An 18,733-nucleotide genomic window follows, 5' to 3' on the forward strand; every position below is an offset into this window, starting at 1 on the left:
ACGCCCGGCCCCTACGTAGACCCTTACCCCAAAATTCCACTACTATCTCCACTCCGCCCCCGCTTTCCGCTGTCGCTCGCTTCCCTTGTTCGTCATGCTGGCTCAGAGCAATGAACGCACTTTGTGCTGAGGTTTCTGGAATCAGCGCTGCTTTCAAACATGAACGCGAGTCCGCTCGATGTCGTTAATCATTTTTACCGGGCTGACTTCGACACGTGCCGTGAACTAACCCACCTCCCTCCATGTCGCTAGTGTTCCACCGGGTGGTGGCTCCGGTTAGCTTCCAGCTAAAAGGCTACAGCACCCTCCTCCCAGTACCACCCTGCTAAAGAGGGCCTGGAAAAGTTCCCCCACACATCAAAGTGATTTTTCATTTATGAGCTTGTATAACCTTGTTAATCAGGATAGTTGATTTGCTGCTGCACATAAACTGTCAGTCAGAAGCTCTGCTAGCTGGTTATCTTAAGAGGAGCTAGTTCAATTTGTTAGCTTGTTATCAGAATCATAGTTGCAGTTTCATCATCTGAGCTGCTTTTTAAGATCTAGGTAAACTTGTTCAGTTTGGGGTTAAAACAAACGTTTTCACATATTTTCCATGTCGTTTTTTGCCAGTTCCTCTTCTGAAAGGTAGACAATTGTTTTTCTCTTTCCCTCAGAAAATCTTAATATTCTCCTAGTTTGGCCCAGCACAGATCACATTCTAATAGCAGCAACAGCCTTATATCATAACCACATAAGTGGAGAAAATGCTCAGTAGCAATGAGAGAATTTGCTGTTGCGTGTAAGTGATGTTAACTATTGTTTAACATTTAAACTTATTTTCTGATATTTGTATTTATTCAAAAAACCCTGGTAAGGGATGTTTTTCTGTATTTGGAGCATCAGAAAAAGTTTTATGGTGAAGGTGATGTTTTAAAGTCACTGAGAAACTGCATGCATGCAGTTTGTTGTTTTGCTGCTAATACAGTAGCAGGTGCAGCTGCATTTTTTTAAATAAAAATGTTATGTTGTAATGGAATTCATGCATTAGTTTTTGTTTGCTTTGAACCCAGAGCAGACGTCACACGCCAGACGACATCAACACTGCATACTTTAGTATTTGTTCATTTATCACGAGTAATATCGATATCGCAATATTAAGCACTGTTATTGAATATCGCAGGTTTTCCTAATATCGTGCAGCCCTAGTTCAAACTCAAGTGCTGTTTGGCCGCTTGTTTTATTTCTAAAGGATTGTTGCTTTGCAGCAAAGCCTGATTAGTTCTCCGTTCTGTTAATGTCAACAAGTTCCATGAAGACACAAGAATCAAAGTATCCCTAAATTCACATTTATTCATCATTAAAGTGAGAAAATTGAGTCAAAGCCACCGGGAAGATCACATTTGTCTGCACACACAGTGAAAAACAAGTGATTTTTCCGTAGTAACAGGAACATTGACAGAAGATGTTTATTTGGTTCTTTCATGTGATTTGTTGACAATTCTCAGTTTTATTCTTGTTTAAAGGGTTGGCTGCATTGTTTTAAAATAGCTATAATTATTTGGGTCTGGTTATGTTGGGTCAATATGTCTGAATCCATGATCACCACACAATAAGATCACTAAAAAACCAAAAGATCTGTTATGTTACTGATTGATGAAGCTCCTTGTCATAAAATTTGTCGGGGATTGCTCCCGACAAGATGATGTTGGTGCCATGCTCTCTTTTAACAGTGGTCTTTTTTTTTGTTGTTGTTGTGTTTTACAGTTCTTTTTCCTGGCTCAGCCAGTCCTGTATACCAGATCCTGCTGAAAAAACCATCCAACCGTTTTGTCCTGCAGCAATTTCTCTCCAGTGTGCTCTTTCAGTGTCTAAATGTTGTCTTTGTTATGTGTCTGCATTGAGGTCATCTCATTTTGTAAATAAGTTGCACTGGAAAATGGACCGAGAGGGCTGATTATGATGTGTTTAGTCATTTGTGCAATTTTTTCAAAGCAAATCTAGAGACCTAAAGATGGGCATTTAAAGTTAAACTACTATCTGGTACTCTGAGGAGTTATTCGACAAGTTTTCGAACACCCCTGACATAAAAACAGGCGTGCACACACACTATGTGTGTTTAATTGATGCGGTGTAAGGTAAGGATTTGAAGCTAATGATGTACACATAAGGCACGCCTCCAACCCTGAATTTTACCATTTAGAGTAACAGCTTACTCCTGAAAATGTGTTTTTGGTAAGTAGACACTGATGGCTTGTCTGGTGTTCCTGCCAAATCCTTAAAACATTTTCTCTGTTGTTTGTATCTCGATTTTTCTCTGTGCTTTTAGTAGCGAAGCCGCCAGCGTGAGTCGCTTGTTTCAGTAAACATCTAAATGAAAATTGAGGGCACACCCAACTGGAGAAGCCGATGTGCTTGCTAACGTTTGGTTCATGACTTAAAAAACACATTCAGGTGATATATTCTTGGCAGTGTTCATTGGAATAGTGTGATTTATTCCAGCTGTAGATATTATTTTATGATTTAAGGGAACTCTGAACTGTAAGGTGAGCTTTTTGTTGAACCTAAATTGAAGAAATGCAGTGAGAAGACTTTTCCTTTTTGTCTTTTCCAAAACATCATCTACGAAGATTTGTGTCATTTTAAATCCACTCCTAATATTTGTTTTCTATCTTTTCTCTAGGATCTATTCCAGATGAGGCTAAGGCATTGTCACTTTTGGCCCCGGCTAATGCTGTTGCAGGGATTTTGCCCGGCGGAGGGCTTCTCCCAACACCAAACCCCATCCCTAACCCAGCTGTAAGACTCACTATTCATTACCGAGTGTAATCAACACAGAATATACAGGCTGGGGGGATAAGTAATATTTTAACCCAACATTTATTATATTTTAGCTTGGAGGAAATCCCTTCGGTGGGCCAACCATTGATCCAATGGCAGCGTTTGGATTTGCAGGACCCAACATGAACCCTCAGGTTGGAGCTTTTAGCAGGAATTGAATGCTTAAAAAAGAATATTAAATTATATTATTGGTGCATAGTGAACTCAAACGGATGACTTTTAGAACATAGTTATTGTGCTTTCTTGCAGGCTGCTGATCAGCTGTTGAAGATGATGACAGACCCAAAGTATGTTTTGCAAAATGATGTCACACTTGTGTCGCTGTGTAGTGGTGGTGACTTATTTATTTATTAATTTTTTGTTAGACTGAATCCTTTGGCTGCTGGCTTAAATCTGAGTGCGAGCCTGAAGGCTGATGCCTCTAACAAAGAGATTGAGGAGGCCATGAAGAGGGTCAGAGAGGCTCAGTCTCTCATTTCTGCTGCCATCGAACCTGGACGTAAGTCTACAGGTATTTAGTGGGTCGTGTGTTTCCAGGGCAAAATGAAATGATCTCAGTTATGGGTAGACCGACATATCCGACCGATATTTGACTTTTTTTTTTTTACATATGTCATCGGCCGATGTACCTCTTTAATAAAGTCGAGTTAAGGTCAGGCACATCCCCGGGCAGCCCAGTGCTGCTGCAGAGTTTAATTTGTTTTTTTCCATCCCTGAATCACATCTGCTTTAATAAATGCTCTAAAAATGATTTCTAACTAAAATTTCTATTTATTTACCAGTTTTCAGTATTCACTACTTGGTCAGTTTACTGATTTGTTTGATTAACTGTAGATGGGTGTCTGGTTTTAGCACTGAGCAGTGCACAAAATGAAGATTGAACAGTTGGTTAAAGAAACTGATTCAGCTTCCGAGACTTTGTGCATCAACTGATGTTATCTGCAACATTTTAGCATGAAAATAAGGTGGACATTTCCTAGATATCGGTCGTGAAAATGGCCCAAAATATTGGCAGCGCTTGGGCTGATCGTGACTTTTACTTATCGGTATCAGCAACTGGAAAACCAGTATTGGTCCACCTCTAATCTCAGTCACAGTTAAAGTGACAGTGTGTATTTTCCCTGGTGATGGGGCAGTAGATGCCTAAATCATTGCAAGCAAGCTTTATTTTTGTGTTCGGGTAAGGCATTACCAACAGATGGCCATTAAGGTCAAAAGTCCTTGGGAGTTCGCCCTCCAGCAAAATAACAAGAACATCAGATTCCCTTTCATCACTGGCAACGAGTGAAGAGGTAAATTTCTAAAAGAACAACGTTTATTAATGCTGAAAGTTTTGTGACCATTTGTTACAAACCAATAAATGCATTTTGTCCTCAACGGCTTTCGTAGAAGGAAACATGGCATCCAATATGGCGTTGCCCAGAGACTTGGACCCATTCCCATGTATTTTAGACCCAATTTTTACGGTTATGTTAGTAAACCACAAACATTTTTCAACAACTGGGTGTTTTAATTCATTTACAACAACACTTCAGTGGATATTTCCAGAGATTATTGGTAAAAACCACACATTGTCATGAAACATTTATTACTGTACCATAAAAGTTTAAAATGAACCTTCTCGTTTGACCTCAGATAAAGAAGGCAAAAAGAAGCATTCCCGGTCTCGATCCAGGTCCAGGAGAAGGAGGTCCAGATCTCGCTCCAGACACAGGTATTACTATAGTTGAAACAGCTGAGATGTGTGTGATTATCAGTTTATTAATGCTTCCAGTCTCTAGTCGCAGGCGAAGCAGGAGCCGATCGAGACGCAGATCAAACTCAAGAAACCGCAGGCGCTCCAAAAGCCCACGCAGGAGACACACCCACTCCAGAGAGAGAGGCAGGCGATCCCGAAGCAGATCCAGGTGAGTTCCCCTCACCTTGCCCTGCTTTCAAAACATTAACATCTGGACAGCTTAGTTTGAAATGGGTATGTTTAATTCATCCACAGAGAAAGGAAGAAGGAAGACGTGGGGAGAAGAAGATCTAAAACACCACCTAAGAGCTACAGCACGGCTAGAAGGTCGCGCAGTGCGAGCCGGTGAGTAACGCTCATGGGTTTCATGTTTTCGTGTGTTGACGTAGAATTCCTTTTTTCTTTCTGAAGATTCCTGTTGCTGAAAAGTGACCACACCAAGGTTTCATTGCCTCTGTCTGCAAAAACCAACATCTCGGTGTTTGTATTTTCTCTTCTTCACAGTCGACACAGGAGAAGTCGCAGCGCCAGCCGATCTCCTAAGAAGTCCCCGAAAAGGAGAACCTCTCCGTCTCCGTCTCCTCGGAGGTTGGTGCCTTGGATTTGTTTTGTATTTCCTTCTTTTTGAGACACTCCTTGAGTCAGCATTAACATCCTGTCTTCTGCAGACACAAGAAAGAGAAGAAGAGGGATAAAGAAAGAGAGCGGGACCGCAGGAGCGACAAAGAGCGCAATCGTGACGAGCGGGACAGCTCCTCCACCAAGAAAAAGAAGAGTAAAGACAAAGAGAGGGAGCGTGAAAGAAAATCGGATGGAGGAGACAAAGGAGATATTAAGGTTTGTGAGGCGTCACTGTTCTGATGCGTGTGTGTGTGCGCTAGTGTTGTCAAAAAATCGATACCTAGATATAAATCGATGCTAAAAGTGGTATCTAAATTAGATATTCCATCCCGGTGGTATCGATATTATGGACTATTATACACAGCCTTCTTCAAGTACACCGACACGCACGACAGCCAGATGCCGTAAAGCAACCTCCGCCTCCCAGAAAAACAGAAGAAGAAGACGCCGCATGGCTACATTACATTTTCCCATGCAAGTTGTTTCCAATCCAAGTTTTGTCTGCCAAATAAATAAACAAAAACATAAACAGCGAATTTGGGAGGCGCTTCACAGCCCAACTTAATTAGCATACCAAGTCCGACACGTAGTTGTATATTCACGCTTATGTGCTTAAAGGAAAACTTCCGTTTATTGCAACCCGGACTTTATTTCTAGCATGCAGTACATTTGTTTACTCACGCTGACAACTTTGGTGCTACTTGGATTCAATTCAATTCAAAAATAATTTATTAATCCCAGAGGGAAATTGATTGCTGTAGTAGCTCAGAATAATAATAATAATCAAGTCATCAAAGAGTTATTGTATATTACAATGGCTGTTGGCAGGAAGGATCTCCAGTAGCGGTCAGTGTTGCAGCAAAACTGAAGAAGCCTCTGACTGAAGACACTCTTCTGTTGTCGGACAGTCTTGTGAAGAGAATGCTCAGGGTTGTCCATCATAATTTTGATTCTCTGGAGAATCCTTCTTTGCATTATCTCCTCCAGCGTTTCCAAAACTGCCGAAACTCTGGCTGAGTCCTTGAAAGGGCTTGGAGTTCCTCCATCTTGTTGGCCAGTGATCTCACATTGCCCATTATGATCAATGGAAGAGATGGTTTGAATTTCCTCTTTCTCTGTCTCCGTTTTGCTCCTGCTCTGCATCCACGCTTCTTGCGTTTTAGCTCATTTGGGATTTGTGGCTTCAGTTGAGGTATTATTTCAGCCTTTCCAATGTTAATCAGCTGCTCCCGATTGTAAATCAGCTTGTTGCCATGGTTACGCATCATAACAAATGCTCAAAAACTGAAAATTCCCCGGGGTATTTAGATCCATCGGCGAATCGCCGTCAGTGTATATCCATATAACGGGTGCGGACGGGCACCCATGGTGCAGCCTCGAAATAAGACATTATCTGCACCAAAACATCTCAGTGTCGAAAGGTTTTGTTAGGAATCATTAACATGATTCCCCTGTTCGTTTGGAGCGAGTCTGGGATTTCTAGCCGTGAACAGACTAGCCGCGGCTAATCTAACCGGCGCTTTTAATGACGTCACTGCCGTGCGCCAGTCTGTTTTTATTAAGATTACCGGTAGATGTACCTTTGTCCTACTGTGGAGAAATTCGTTTTCTCCCTTTATTGACCAACAGAGTTGTTCAAAAGTACAGAACAAAACATATGGTATTACAGCTTATGACAAAAATGCACCTTAAACAGAGTTTAAGCAGCAAAACATCACTCTGCAAATAGTGTTTATATATAGAGTGACAATTTATGATCTAAAGTGTTAACTTTCGCCAGTTTTTGTATGCACGTTTTAAAAAAATGCTGATACTTGAAAGGTTTAAGCACTTTACACACTTAATTCTTAACATTTAATTTTTGCAATATAAATTGAGGAATGTTATTTTTTGAATAAACTTGTTCAATAAATTGGTGTTTTAAAATAGCATCGAAATCGAGTATCGAGTTTTTTTCCCAGTATCGAATCGAGTTTGAAATTTTAGTATCGTGACAACCCTAGTGTGTGCATGCGTGCATAAAGTTAAACCAGCGAGTGTTTGTCGTCCACAGATCACCAGAGATTATGATGAAGAAGAACAAGGGTACGACAGTGAGAAGGAAAGAGAAGACAGGAAGGATTCAGACGACTCTGCCTTGTCTCCTCAGTCAGCCGAAGGAAACGGCGTAGCGCAGCTCGCGAAGCACGCCAAAGTGAATGGTGCAGACGATCACCACGAGGAGGACATGGATGTTAGCGACTGAGCGTTTCACACTGCTTTTTCTCCTGTTTATAAAAATGTTATCATTTCTTTTTTCTCCCATCTAAAATGTGAAGTGTTTGGTTAAAAAAGATCACCGAGACTAGTATGCTCTTTCGTAAATGTATCCTGCAGCCATCGTTTCTCTAGTTTGTCATATTTGCTGCTCCTCCAGATGTGATCAGTAAAAAAAAATCAGAAGTAGGTTTGCAAAGCTTGTTTTCAGATTTTTGTTGCTTCACACTGTTTTTTTTTTTTTGTAGTGTTGTGGTGTAACGGTCTTTCTCCTCCACAGAACAGTTGTTTTGCCTCTGATCTGGAGGTGTTTTATCAAGAATTTCTTTTATATAATAAAGCCTGTTTAAGGAGCTACGACTCTGGTTTTAATGGTTAGCCAATGAGTTCAGTGGCAAACTGTTAAAAACTCACTAAGATGTTCACCAAAGGAAACGGCAATAAACATCTAAAATACAATAAATGGTGGATTTTGCACACATTTATTTTCAACAAAAGCAGAATGAAACAAAATGCTGCTTTGTGTTTACTACACAGAGGAAAAAGTGTTTCTAGAGTTTAAACGAACAGCTATTAGAAGCAAAAGTGCAAAAATGTAACGTTAACAGAAAAACCAAGAGTTTCCAAAGGATTTTACAGCTGAAACACGATGCTGGTGCTTTATTTAAAGGGATGTGAAGTGGTTGCAGTACATACTAGCTGAAGCAGCAGCTCGATGGGTTGTCATTTCCTGTCTGGACACACAATCCAGCTAAATCAACTTCACAGCTTGGGTTTCATTTAGAAAAAACATTTGCAGGCATGTTATCAAAGACCACCAGTTCTTAAGTGTTAGTGTTACAATTTCTCAGCTTTTCTTCTCCATACAGGTGGGTCTGCTGGTAAAACACAAGAACTAAAGATGCAAGTGATCCAGGAGGAGGCCAACGCGGCCGTAGCATGCCTTAAATACCAGTGCAGTATTAAACCTGATGTCCCATCGAAGCGGGGCGTTTCTCCCACACGGAAAACACAACACATTCACTCACGCTAAGCACAGAGTTCATACGATCACAATGAAACGTGGAGGTCAAGAGGTAACATCAGCGAACCTGAACTCAGCAAATGGTCCTGCAGGTGAGAGGGGGCGCATTTTTCTGCAGAACCTTCATCCCAGCTGGTTAAAAACATTCTGTAGTACTGGAAATGTATTGCTACACAGTGTTTATATCCATAATATATATATATATATTTATCGTAGACAAATGAATATTGAGCTCAGTTTGAGGTTATAGCTATATCTGTGTTCTTATCAGTGAATTAAACTACACAGAAGGGTGCAGCTTTTAAAATGAAATTAAGATTTTCAAATCTTGACGAAGTGTAAAAGCCGAGTCTTCTGACAGTTTCAACAGTGGAGAACAGCAGCAGCGGCTCAGCTTTATATACAGCAGGTAGGAGAAAAGCCGTCACAAAAACAAACCGCTGATGTGTGTACGGGTCACACGGCGGCGCTCTGGGATGTTTACTTGCATTGATTTGCTTTGGGTACATCAGCGAAACGAACAATTATCAATAAAACCACTTCCCCTCCTTTTTATCCCCCTTCATTTTAAACAGTTGAGACGCAACTCTCCCAACAACGCTGGCCCTTTTTCTCCTTTGCGTCAGTCTACAGGTCAGAGGTCAGGGAAGCGGCTGGGATCTTCCTTGTATTCAGCGGGGATGACGAAAATAGACTCGTCGAATTCGTCGTAGCGGAATTCCTGGAAGGTGACAGTCGCTGTGATCGTGGGGAAGACGGGGATGTCTGAGGAAACAAAAGAGGAGATGTTATTTTTGTGATCTCGCAGCTGGAGCTCACCCACGCGTGGGCGCTCAGACACGTACCGAGTTTGACTGGAAACCCGGGCGGAAGCTTCATCTGAACGAACTCTCTGAGCTTGTTGAAGTGCTTGAACGGGGCGATGACTTCTAAGACATTTAGCAACCTGGAGGCAGAGAAAGGTGAGTCACTCCTAACATAAAGGAAGCGGGATTCCAGGTGTGTGAAAGAAAAATACCATTTAATCATGAATTGTCTAAATATCTGGCAGTAGGGAAAGCAAAACGAACAAAGTTTACACCGAAACTCGACATCCCGTGATTTGCTACAATAAAACAGAATGTGTTTATTTCTTTTTGACGATTCGGACATTAAACCATACATTACCAAAGTTGCAAATGTACTTTTAACAACACAAGAAGGAAAATGACATTAAAAAGCTGTTAGCTGCAACAACACATGACGTTTTAATGTTATCTCCATTAAGGCTCACTCAGTAGAAGACAGAGCAATTTACTTACATAACAGCCTGCACCGAAGTTACATCATCATCGTCATAAACCAACATGTCTTTTTTTAAATCTGCTTTACTTGTTCTGCTTTGATTTAAAGAGCTTGAGTCGGTAAGTAAAGTAAAACCAAATTTAACATAAAAAACATTTTTTTATTCTTGTGTTAAAAAAGGCAAAAATGCTCCTAACAGAAGTGAAATATCTGTTCTATTTGAATAAACTGCAATTAATCCCTCAATTCTTTATTTGTAATATTCAAAAATGATGACTTTGTCTCTTTTACTGACTAAACAAAGCTACAGGAACATAAAGTATACTCGTCAGGAAGACTGCTTCTGTGGATCTTCTCATCAGTGACACACCAACCCCTTCTCACGTACCAAACCTTATCATCTACATTATTTCATCTCCGTTAAGCCCGTTTCCAAAATCCCGGGAGGATTTTCAGGATCAAGCAGCTCTCGGAGTTTTAGCGCGGAGATCCAAGGAGGATGGGATGTACTTACGACTCGATGCCTAGGGGGAAATCCTGGCTCATGGCTACAGTGGCTTTGAAGTTCTTTTTGCTTTCCTTACACATGAGCTCTCGCCCGAGATGAGGAGGCCTTTAGGTGAGAAGAGACACAAATAGATAGAGTTGTACGACACACTCGGTAGTTAAGAGATTTTGTTGTTGCTGCTCTGAATAAATTGAGAAATTACTGATGCAATCAAAGTAAACACATGCTGCTTACTTTCCAGGCTCTGCGGTGATGTATTCTTCCCATGAAATGGTATTGGGAGCTGGAGCTGTGAGAGACTGCCTCCTAGCAGGCTGGAGAACGGAAACACATCCACCGCAGACATAATCAATGGATTAAAGAGCTTCTACCATTAGCTGCTGATTAATGGACCAAAAACTTCAAACTGTTTCTTTTATTACCTCAAAGTTCTGCTCACTGATGCCGCCTCCTTTACTCAAACTTTCCATGATGGCTTTGTTCCTCAGGATGTCTTCCTCGCTTAAGTGCTCCCGTCGTTTCCTCGACTCCAGCACCAGGCCGTTCACCGCATAGAAGTCAGCCAGGAAGTTTCCAATCCGCTCCTGTACAGAAAAGCAACGAATGTGAAACCTAAAACTTAGAAACCGTGGTGCAGAGAGGCCGTCTGCTCTGCAGACATGATTAGAGCTTAATAAGAATCTAAAGGCTAATGAATAAATAGAACTAAATCCCAATTTTTCAGATTTTTAAATCATTTTCTTGAGCCAGTATGTGCTAAAACGTCCCTTTACAGGGTTAATGAAAGGCCACCCAGCCCCTGTCCACTACCGTGGCCAGAATAGTTCACTTGCAGCTTCAGACTGCGGGACCGCTCTGTTGGGAGCTGACATACCTGGCGCAGCAGTCTGGTTCCAGCACGTTTCCTGCATGTTTTAGTTCATGAACACAGATGATTAGTTGAATTTAGAGATGAACCACTCCTGTAGGCACTAAGGAAGGCTGAGAGACGTTTCATCTGTTAGATTAAGGTGTTAAAAAGACAAGTGCACAGCGAGGAGATAAGTTTTGCTTTTGGTTCTACAAGGGGACACTAGGGGGTGCTAAAAGCAAGCCAAAACTGCCTAGTTCCCCTTTAAAGCAACAATCTGGAATGACCCCGTTTTTGGAATTACGTCTGATTTTCTAGAAATCCTTAAAAGTGACATTCTGACCCTCTACTTGATATAACGAAGGCAATGCATTAGCATATTTGCTCAGCTCGCCCCGTCTCGTAGAGCTCCATGACATTTGAATTAAGATGGAATTTTGTTCCATAAAGTTTTCATGTTTGCGTCTGCACATATGATGAAGCTCTGAAACTTCACAGGCCTGCTTCAGTCAGGAGAAGATGAGAGAATGCATTTAAAAAAAAAACAATTACTTAACAAAAACTGCAGACAAAAGAAGGTGATGAGGGAACACAGCATGTAAACCAAAGGTTTCAAATTATATATTATATATTTATAATTTATTTATATATATATATATATATATATATATACACATACATACATACATACATATATATATATTCATTTCCAAACTTACGTCGCGTTGATGTCAACATAAAACCAGTTATCAGAGAGAACAGATGGAGTTTTGTCTGACTGTGTCAATATGCTGCAAACAAAACAGCTATTTATTTAAAGGTGTATTTTTTCACCCCCATTAAGCCTCCTTCCTCGTTTTTCCTGCTCTGACAAAACATCACATGCAGAGAACGAAGTGCAGATGTGAACAAGAAACTGGGGGGGGGGGGGGGGGGGGGGGGGGGACTGCTTGGACCAAACCTCTGCATTAGCTTTCTGGGGTTCATCTGTAAGAAAGTTAATTCCTCTCTAAAGATTCATCTGAAGAACAGGGCTGACTTCATATGAAGCCACTCTGAAAGGACCTCACCGTTTTGTCCTCTCTGAAGAGCCAGCCAATCTGACTGCGAGAAAAAGTGATGGACTTGGTCGACAGAGTTGCGGAGTAGACGTCGCTGCCCATCAGAATGTCTACTTCCTCCTCGGTCTCCATCTCAGACTCCTTGTGGAGGAGGGCGGAAATGAGGTTTGGGTTTTCACGTCAAACACAATAAACCGGTCCCCCCCGGTCCCTCACCTCATGGTGGATTCTTTGGTACACTTTTGCTTCATTATCCAGAACCACGAAGGACTGAGGTGGCGGAGCGTCGCCGTTGAAGATGAAGCTCAGGTCTCCACGCTGACACTTCATATCGTTGAAGTCTATCAGGGTGGTGTCGAGTCTAAATCCAGAAAGAGGGCAGATGAGTGAGATTGTTACGACCTACTTTTTAGATCTAAAAGAAGTTATCGACCTAGATATGTTGGTGCGGAAACAGAGTTGGTTGTTTTTGGCACCTAACCTGATATTTATGCCCTGCTTGTAGATTTTACAGGCATCCGATGGAAGCATCCTGGAGAGCAAAGGCACTGAAACAAAAAACAAGTTCATATTAGTCTACCTTTTAATCGAGTTAAAAAAAAATTAAGACAACTCACCCCAGCTTTGAAAGTCCCAGTGCACCTCCAGGTAAAAGTCACCAAGCTGTAAAAAACAATGAATAAATAAAATGTCCAATTCCACAAAAAAAGGTAAGCATAAATCAGTGATTTTTCATTCTTGCAGCTTGAATCATTTGCTGTAATTTTATGAAAAATCCGAACAGATTTTTGCGTTCAGGACGTGAATGTTTGTGCTCACCTCTCTCAGAGCTTTGAGTAATTTTGGCCTCTTGTCCTCTACACTTTCCCTCGACTGTTGCTTTAACTTCCTCAGTATTGCTGTGACTGAACAACAAAAAGCAAAGTAAAACTTTTGGTTTCCTCCAGAACTTACATTCCAATTAGATCAAACCAAAAACAAACAACACGCTCGCTTGTTACAGATGTTTTAACGTCACAAGTTAAATCACATCCTCGTGGTCACAAAAGTCTCTCTTACAACCGTGACTATTATTTTAGTAAATTGTTACATTTATTACGCCATAGGATGCTGGCTGATGCTGTTTTTGGTGAATGTATTTTTGTTATTTAGATTGCTAATGAACTGTTACCTCCACAAATCGGACGTGCATCTGCTTTAATTGTTATTTTCAAATGCATGTAAACATGATTTAACCAAATTTTACAGCATGAACTAGAACCAATTACAGCAGACTGAAATGATGAACTCAAATAACAGACAGGATTGTCATCTTTTGGCTTTTCAGTTATGTTTCATCATTATTTGACACTTCCGAATGATTTAGCACAAACTTCACAACAAAATCAGTTAGATTGGGTCTAATTAATTTATCTTTGTGCCTTCTCAGTATAAAAAACAGTCCAGTGCATCAATTCTCTCATGCAGCGGATACAGAAGACCCCACTAGACTGCTTCTGCTAATTTAAATATGACATGATTGCAAAGGCTCAAAACAGCAAGGACTGGATCAGCAGAAAGAACTCACTGGGTCATAAGAAAATTAAAATAAAAAGGTTTCTCAGAAACCGATCGGTCACCCCATAACGATGCTGGATGGAGCCGAGTAAGTCAGCACATCTCGGTGAGGTGATTTCAGCCAGGAGAAATATGTGTGTGTGTGTGGGGGGGGGGGGGTGCTGACGAGGCGCTCACCACTCGTGATGCACGCACACACACACGCACACACGCACGCACGTGGACACACACACACAGTAAGCTGCTTCACTAATATGCACAACTGTGAAAGGAAAAGGTGATGACTGGTACTGAACCTGCGGTGTTTTGTTAAAGATTGATACCCCACACACACTCATCCACTATTTCTTGATTTCACTAAGCACTACCGACTGTGCTTTACATGATTAATAAAAGAATTCAACACACCCTGCTGTGCCATTAGTGTTTGACTTTTCATGTCCTCAACCCAGCCCCTAGAACCGGTCCCCAGCAGGCCTGTCATGACAGGCCATGGTAGCGGAGATGCATACTAACAAAGTTCAAGGAGATTTCCTGAATATCCAGGCCTCAAAGCCTCCAGTGGAACTAGTCAGACTACAGGGTTGAAATCATCTATACAGCCAAGAGCAGGAGCTAACTGATAATTAATAAATCAGACAAAGTCAACACAACTTACTCATCTGTCTGTCACCGTAGCTGATGGCTTCTGCTAAAGGACTCCATCCCTGTGCATTCTTGATCTTCACAGGTGCATTATGGGCCAGAAGAAGAAGAGCACACTCTAAAAAAGGAGAAAACACACAAATAATCAAATGTTTCCAGATCCAAGCGGCATGACCAGAATCAGGGAGCATGGGTTCTGATTCTTCTGTTACGAATGTGCAATTTTTTTAAATTTTACTCCACCTGCAATATACATGAGAAAACTCAAATACCTTAGAAAGCATAACTTGGTCTGTCTGAAAAGCCAAAAAAGAGCTAATTTTAATTGCTTAATCTGAACTTTGTTGTAAAATCTAGTTAAAAATATATTATTATGCCCCAAAATAATGTGTTCCTATGTGTTCTGCGAATGCACAAAGTATCGAAGGTCAGTTAGTAATTAAACCATCATCGGGGATGAAAAGAAAATCTAGTGTTCTTCCTTGTAGATATTCATTTGTCTCGACAAATTCCTTTGTTTGAAGAAAAATGTAATTTGCAGGGTTTTTTAATGAAAGATTGCTTTGTGTTGATTAATCTCATCCTTGTTGTTTTTTAATGCCAACTCCTGATTGAGAAGTAATCCAAAATACAAAAACAGCTCCAAAATAGGATGTAAAACAGTTCTAGAACTTGAGTAAACACAAGCTGAAGGCAGGTGCTTGGCTAGCACCAAAAATGTTCTGGGCTCAGCTAAATAACTGCATATTGGCTTTTTGAGATGCGTTAACATCATGAGTCTTAATCTTTTGGATGCTAAAATACTTTATTTTTTAAAAGGTCCAAAATATTTTCTTCTGATATTATTCTGCTTTACCTTTGTGGCCCAGCATCACAGCCAGGTGAAGAGGTGTGTTCCCTGTAAAAACAAGCACATTTGTCCAGACTGGTAGTACAGAAAGATAAATAAACAATCCTAAAGCATTTAAAATCAACGAAATTAGCGTTTTACCATGTAGATCTTTCTGAGAAATGCTGTGGGTCCTAATGAGAGAAGAGAGCCGACGCACATCTCCTTTGTACACACACTCATGAACAGGGAACTCCAGCTCATCACTGGTCAGGATAATTGGGTTTTTGTTGTCATCGTCCTTCACTGATGCGTTTCCGTTGATGTTGTTTGCATTAAGCTGCTGCTGCAGCGCGGAGGTTTTAACTGATTTCTGAAAAGCCTTGTTGGATTTAAAGTGGTTGTAAGTGTCGTTAGAGATCGTACCGTTAGAGGTTTCCTCGTAGGTGTCCGTTATCTCCTGGTTTTTGTTTGCTTTTTTGTGATCTTTTCGCATGGTGCGGATCTTTTCACCTGTCATGGTGCAGACTACAGTACGCTAATTACTAGATTACAAACTGGTGAAGGCGTGGCGTTTATTAAAGCACTGAAAGGCTCCGCAAATAAACGACAAATATTTGCTTGTTTTAAATATTTGATTAAATATCGTTACAGCTGTTGTCCCGAGTCAATTAGCTCCCCCGGCGCTAGCTAGCTAGCCCACAATAAAATAATGAATATGGTGGGTGCGGCGATGAAAACAGAAATTAATGCTAAACCCAAAATAACACTTGTACTAAAATAACATAAAGCTAAAACGTACAGCGACTAACGACGGCTACATCGTTATCTATTCTATCGCACCTTAAATCTACGTTTTAATATTATCGATTCAGTCTTTGCAGCAAAAGTGGGGCGGACAGGTTGGTATAATAAACCAAAAAGCTAACATTCTCGCTAGCACCAGCGGTGTACCGCAAATCTCGCGAGATTATTGGTTTAAAGAGTAAATTAATATGATTAATTTAAAGACAGGATGTTGATTTAGTAACTTCTAAAATACAGCTAATAAAAGAAAATGTAAAAAAAATGTATTATTTTTGTTCAACCAAGGTATATTGTGTGTTTTAACACGAGACAAAAATTAAAGTATACACTTGTTCATTTTTATGCCGTTATTTTCAACGAAATATAAAATTGCTTTTCCAAGAACAGACATATGTTAATGTGATATTTTAGAAAACACAACTTTTATGACACATGAAAAGTTTATGACTCCGGTTTCCCACAAACCAAAAACATGCATGTCAGCTTGATTTGACACTTATATTGGCGCTTTCACATCCCACGTGTTAGTATTACTGACTTCCATACACTTTCATAGATACCTTAAAGGCTCATTTTAATAATTAGTTGCAGAAAAAATACATGTAATCTCAATTAATGTTATTTAGTCTTTTATTTTTTATATCTTATAGTTTTAGTGTTGTTTTTATATGCTTGTAGTTTGAGTGTCTGCCAAGAATAACTGAAACTTTTCCGAAAAAATCTCGTAAATTTAGATAGGCCTTTACCCAATTATCATTTTAAACACAGAAGGAATCGTTAACAAATAACTAAACATTGTGCAAAAACATAATATCAGCCATATTGTCAAATACGTGACTTTTAATAGTTATGAACCCAAAAGTTTCCAAAATGTTGCTAAACACGGTTAAAAAAGGTGGAAAGGAGTGAGAGGGGCATTCATTCAAAATCAGAAAGAAATAAAAAATGTAGGTTGTGTTATTCCAGTTCAAATCCAGTTGATGGCAGCAATGAGCTAGGCGTTACCTTTTACCCGCGATAAAGACGAAGAAGATACGTCATCTTCATGAGACGTATTTTTACGGTGTTGTGAGCTAGTTGCTACCTGGCTAACAAGACGTGTTATTAAAAATGGCATCCTCTAAAAAAGGAAAGAAAGCAGTAAATCAAGAAGAGCTTCGACGGTTGATGAGAGAGAAACAAAGACAAACCACCGAGAAGAATCGCATCGTGTCTCCTTTCGCTAAATACAACAGTCTCGGTCACCTCAGCTGTGTCCTGTGCAGCGTCCAAGTGAAGTCGGAGCTACTGTGGCCAGCCCATGTTCTTGGAAAGCAGCATAAGGAAAAGGTTGCTGAGCTGAAGGCAGCCAAGACTCAATCAGTGGCTGCACCGAGTCAAGCGGTGAAGAGGAAAGCGTCAGACAGCGAAGACGCTATTGGGAAGAAGGCAAAACCAGCGGCGGTTGATGGTCAGGCTGCGTCAGGAGTTCCTGGAGATTTCTTCGATAAACCCAGCGATGAAGCTGCTGTCCCTGCTCAAAAGTCTGCAGGACTGAGTCTCTTGGCCGGTGTTTATGACGGGGATGATGATGAGGAAGAGGAAGCTGATGAGACGAATCCACCTGCTCAGAAGACTGAAGTTGCAGGACTACCATCTGACTTCTTTGACAGCTCCATCCCATCCACACCTGCCATTTCCCATTCAGGATCAATCCTTAAAGCAGACGTGCAGGAAAAGGCCATTGAGAAGAAGGATAACACAGCAGAGGCGCTCCCTGAAGGCTTTTTCGACGACCCAGTCAGGGACGCCAAAGTGCGAAACGTGGATGCACCAAAAGATCATATGGACAAAGAGTGGGAAGAGTTTCAGAAGGAGATACGACAGGTGAACACCAAATCAGAGGCCATCGTGGCGGAGGATGACGAAGAAGGTCGCATTGAACGCCAGATCGATGAAATTGATGAACAAATTGAGTGTTACAAAAGAGTGGAGCTACTCAGGGATAAGAGAGAAGTGCTGAAAAGGAAGGTTGTGCACGTGCCTAGTGAACGCATTCAAACAGAGGAGACTGTTGAAGATGATGAGGAGGATGAAGAAGGGCTCCTGGGGCTTTTGTCTCGAGACTGGAGGGCTAAAGGGGCTCTGGCCTGAAGGAACTTTATTACTGACTCAACAATTATTTTGTTTAAAGATTTCAGTTCAAGATTTATAAATAGATTTGATTTAAAAATGCTCATGTTTTTCTATAACATTACAGTGATTAACACAAAGTTGCAAGATGTGAGTAAAACTCAGAAACAATATCAGTTAATGACCACAAAATAAAACCATTTATCATCTTTATTGGTGCCCAAACAAAAAACAATCATAAAATCTCATTTACAGCAACAATTTACACCATGATGGCGGCCAAGGCCCTGACAACATGAGCTCAAATAACCATTGTCCTGCATAACCTATTGATGACATGTTTAATGAAAAAAAAAAAGTTCATGTCACATCAAAAATCAACATTTGCAGAACTAAATCATTAAAATATTGTGATTAAGACCATAAATTAAGTTTCAACAAGCTGGCCCCCTTAACAAGATAACCAGTTAATAATACATTTGTACAAAGCACAACAAAGTTTTATATTTCTGCGATGTAGATAGATGCACTATTAAAATGCAATAAAATGTATTGGAAATAGTGATTGTCAGTGTTTCTTACACTACCTTTTATATATATGATGAGCTAGGGTTGCCTTTT

At 40.6% G+C, this 18,733-nt stretch overlaps 3 protein-coding genes across 4 annotated transcripts in view; 2 read left to right on the forward strand and 1 right to left on the reverse strand.

The window, feature by feature from the left end:
- The window catches only part of LOC107383890 (serine/arginine-rich splicing factor 11), a 9,635-nt gene extending 1,847 nt beyond the window's left edge, over positions 1–7,788 (forward strand). Inside the window, exons 3-12 of one of the 2 annotated variants that reach the window (XM_015956766.3) lie at positions 2,663–2,778; positions 2,874–2,954; positions 3,070–3,107; positions 3,186–3,331; positions 4,456–4,534; positions 4,602–4,727; positions 4,814–4,903; positions 5,063–5,146; positions 5,227–5,395; positions 7,233–7,788. In XM_015956766.3, the coding sequence (XP_015812252.3) occupies positions 2,663–2,778; positions 2,874–2,954; positions 3,070–3,107; positions 3,186–3,331; positions 4,456–4,534; positions 4,602–4,727; positions 4,814–4,903; positions 5,063–5,146; positions 5,227–5,395; positions 7,233–7,424 (1,121 nt within the window). In that variant the 3' untranslated portion in view covers positions 7,425–7,788. The remainder of the gene's footprint in view (positions 1–2,662; positions 2,779–2,873; positions 2,955–3,069; positions 3,108–3,185; positions 3,332–4,455; positions 4,535–4,601; positions 4,728–4,813; positions 4,904–5,062; positions 5,147–5,226; positions 5,396–7,232) is intronic. The other variant, XM_015956767.3, reaches the window with a different exon arrangement.
- Positions 7,789–8,861: 1,073 nt separating this feature from the next.
- LOC107383889 (ankyrin repeat domain-containing protein 13C) lies at positions 8,862–15,938 on the reverse strand. Its single transcript, XM_015956765.3, has 13 exons — positions 15,356–15,938; positions 15,221–15,262; positions 14,378–14,482; positions 12,982–13,067; positions 12,780–12,825; positions 12,644–12,710; positions 12,379–12,523; positions 12,172–12,303; positions 10,674–10,835; positions 10,486–10,565; positions 10,258–10,356; positions 9,305–9,405; positions 8,862–9,224 (listed from the first exon to the last, which is right to left on the reverse strand). The coding sequence occupies exons 1-13, from the start codon at positions 15,711–15,713 to the stop codon at positions 9,094–9,096; spliced, it is 1,554 nt and encodes a 517-aa protein (XP_015812251.3). The 5' UTR covers positions 15,714–15,938; the 3' UTR covers positions 8,862–9,093.
- Positions 15,939–17,000: 1,062 nt separating this feature from the next.
- znf830 (zinc finger protein 830) lies at positions 17,001–18,677 on the forward strand. The gene has a single exon (XM_015956769.3). The coding sequence runs from the start codon at positions 17,111–17,113 to the stop codon at positions 18,131–18,133; it is 1,023 nt and encodes a 340-aa protein (XP_015812255.3). The 5' UTR covers positions 17,001–17,110; the 3' UTR covers positions 18,134–18,677.
- Positions 18,678–18,733: the final 56 nt, after the last annotated feature.

The sequence above is a fragment of the Nothobranchius furzeri genome, chromosome 11 (assembly GCF_043380555.1).
Source record: "Nothobranchius furzeri strain GRZ-AD chromosome 11, NfurGRZ-RIMD1, whole genome shotgun sequence".
NCBI lineage: Eukaryota > Metazoa > Chordata > Actinopteri > Cyprinodontiformes > Nothobranchiidae > Nothobranchius > Nothobranchius furzeri.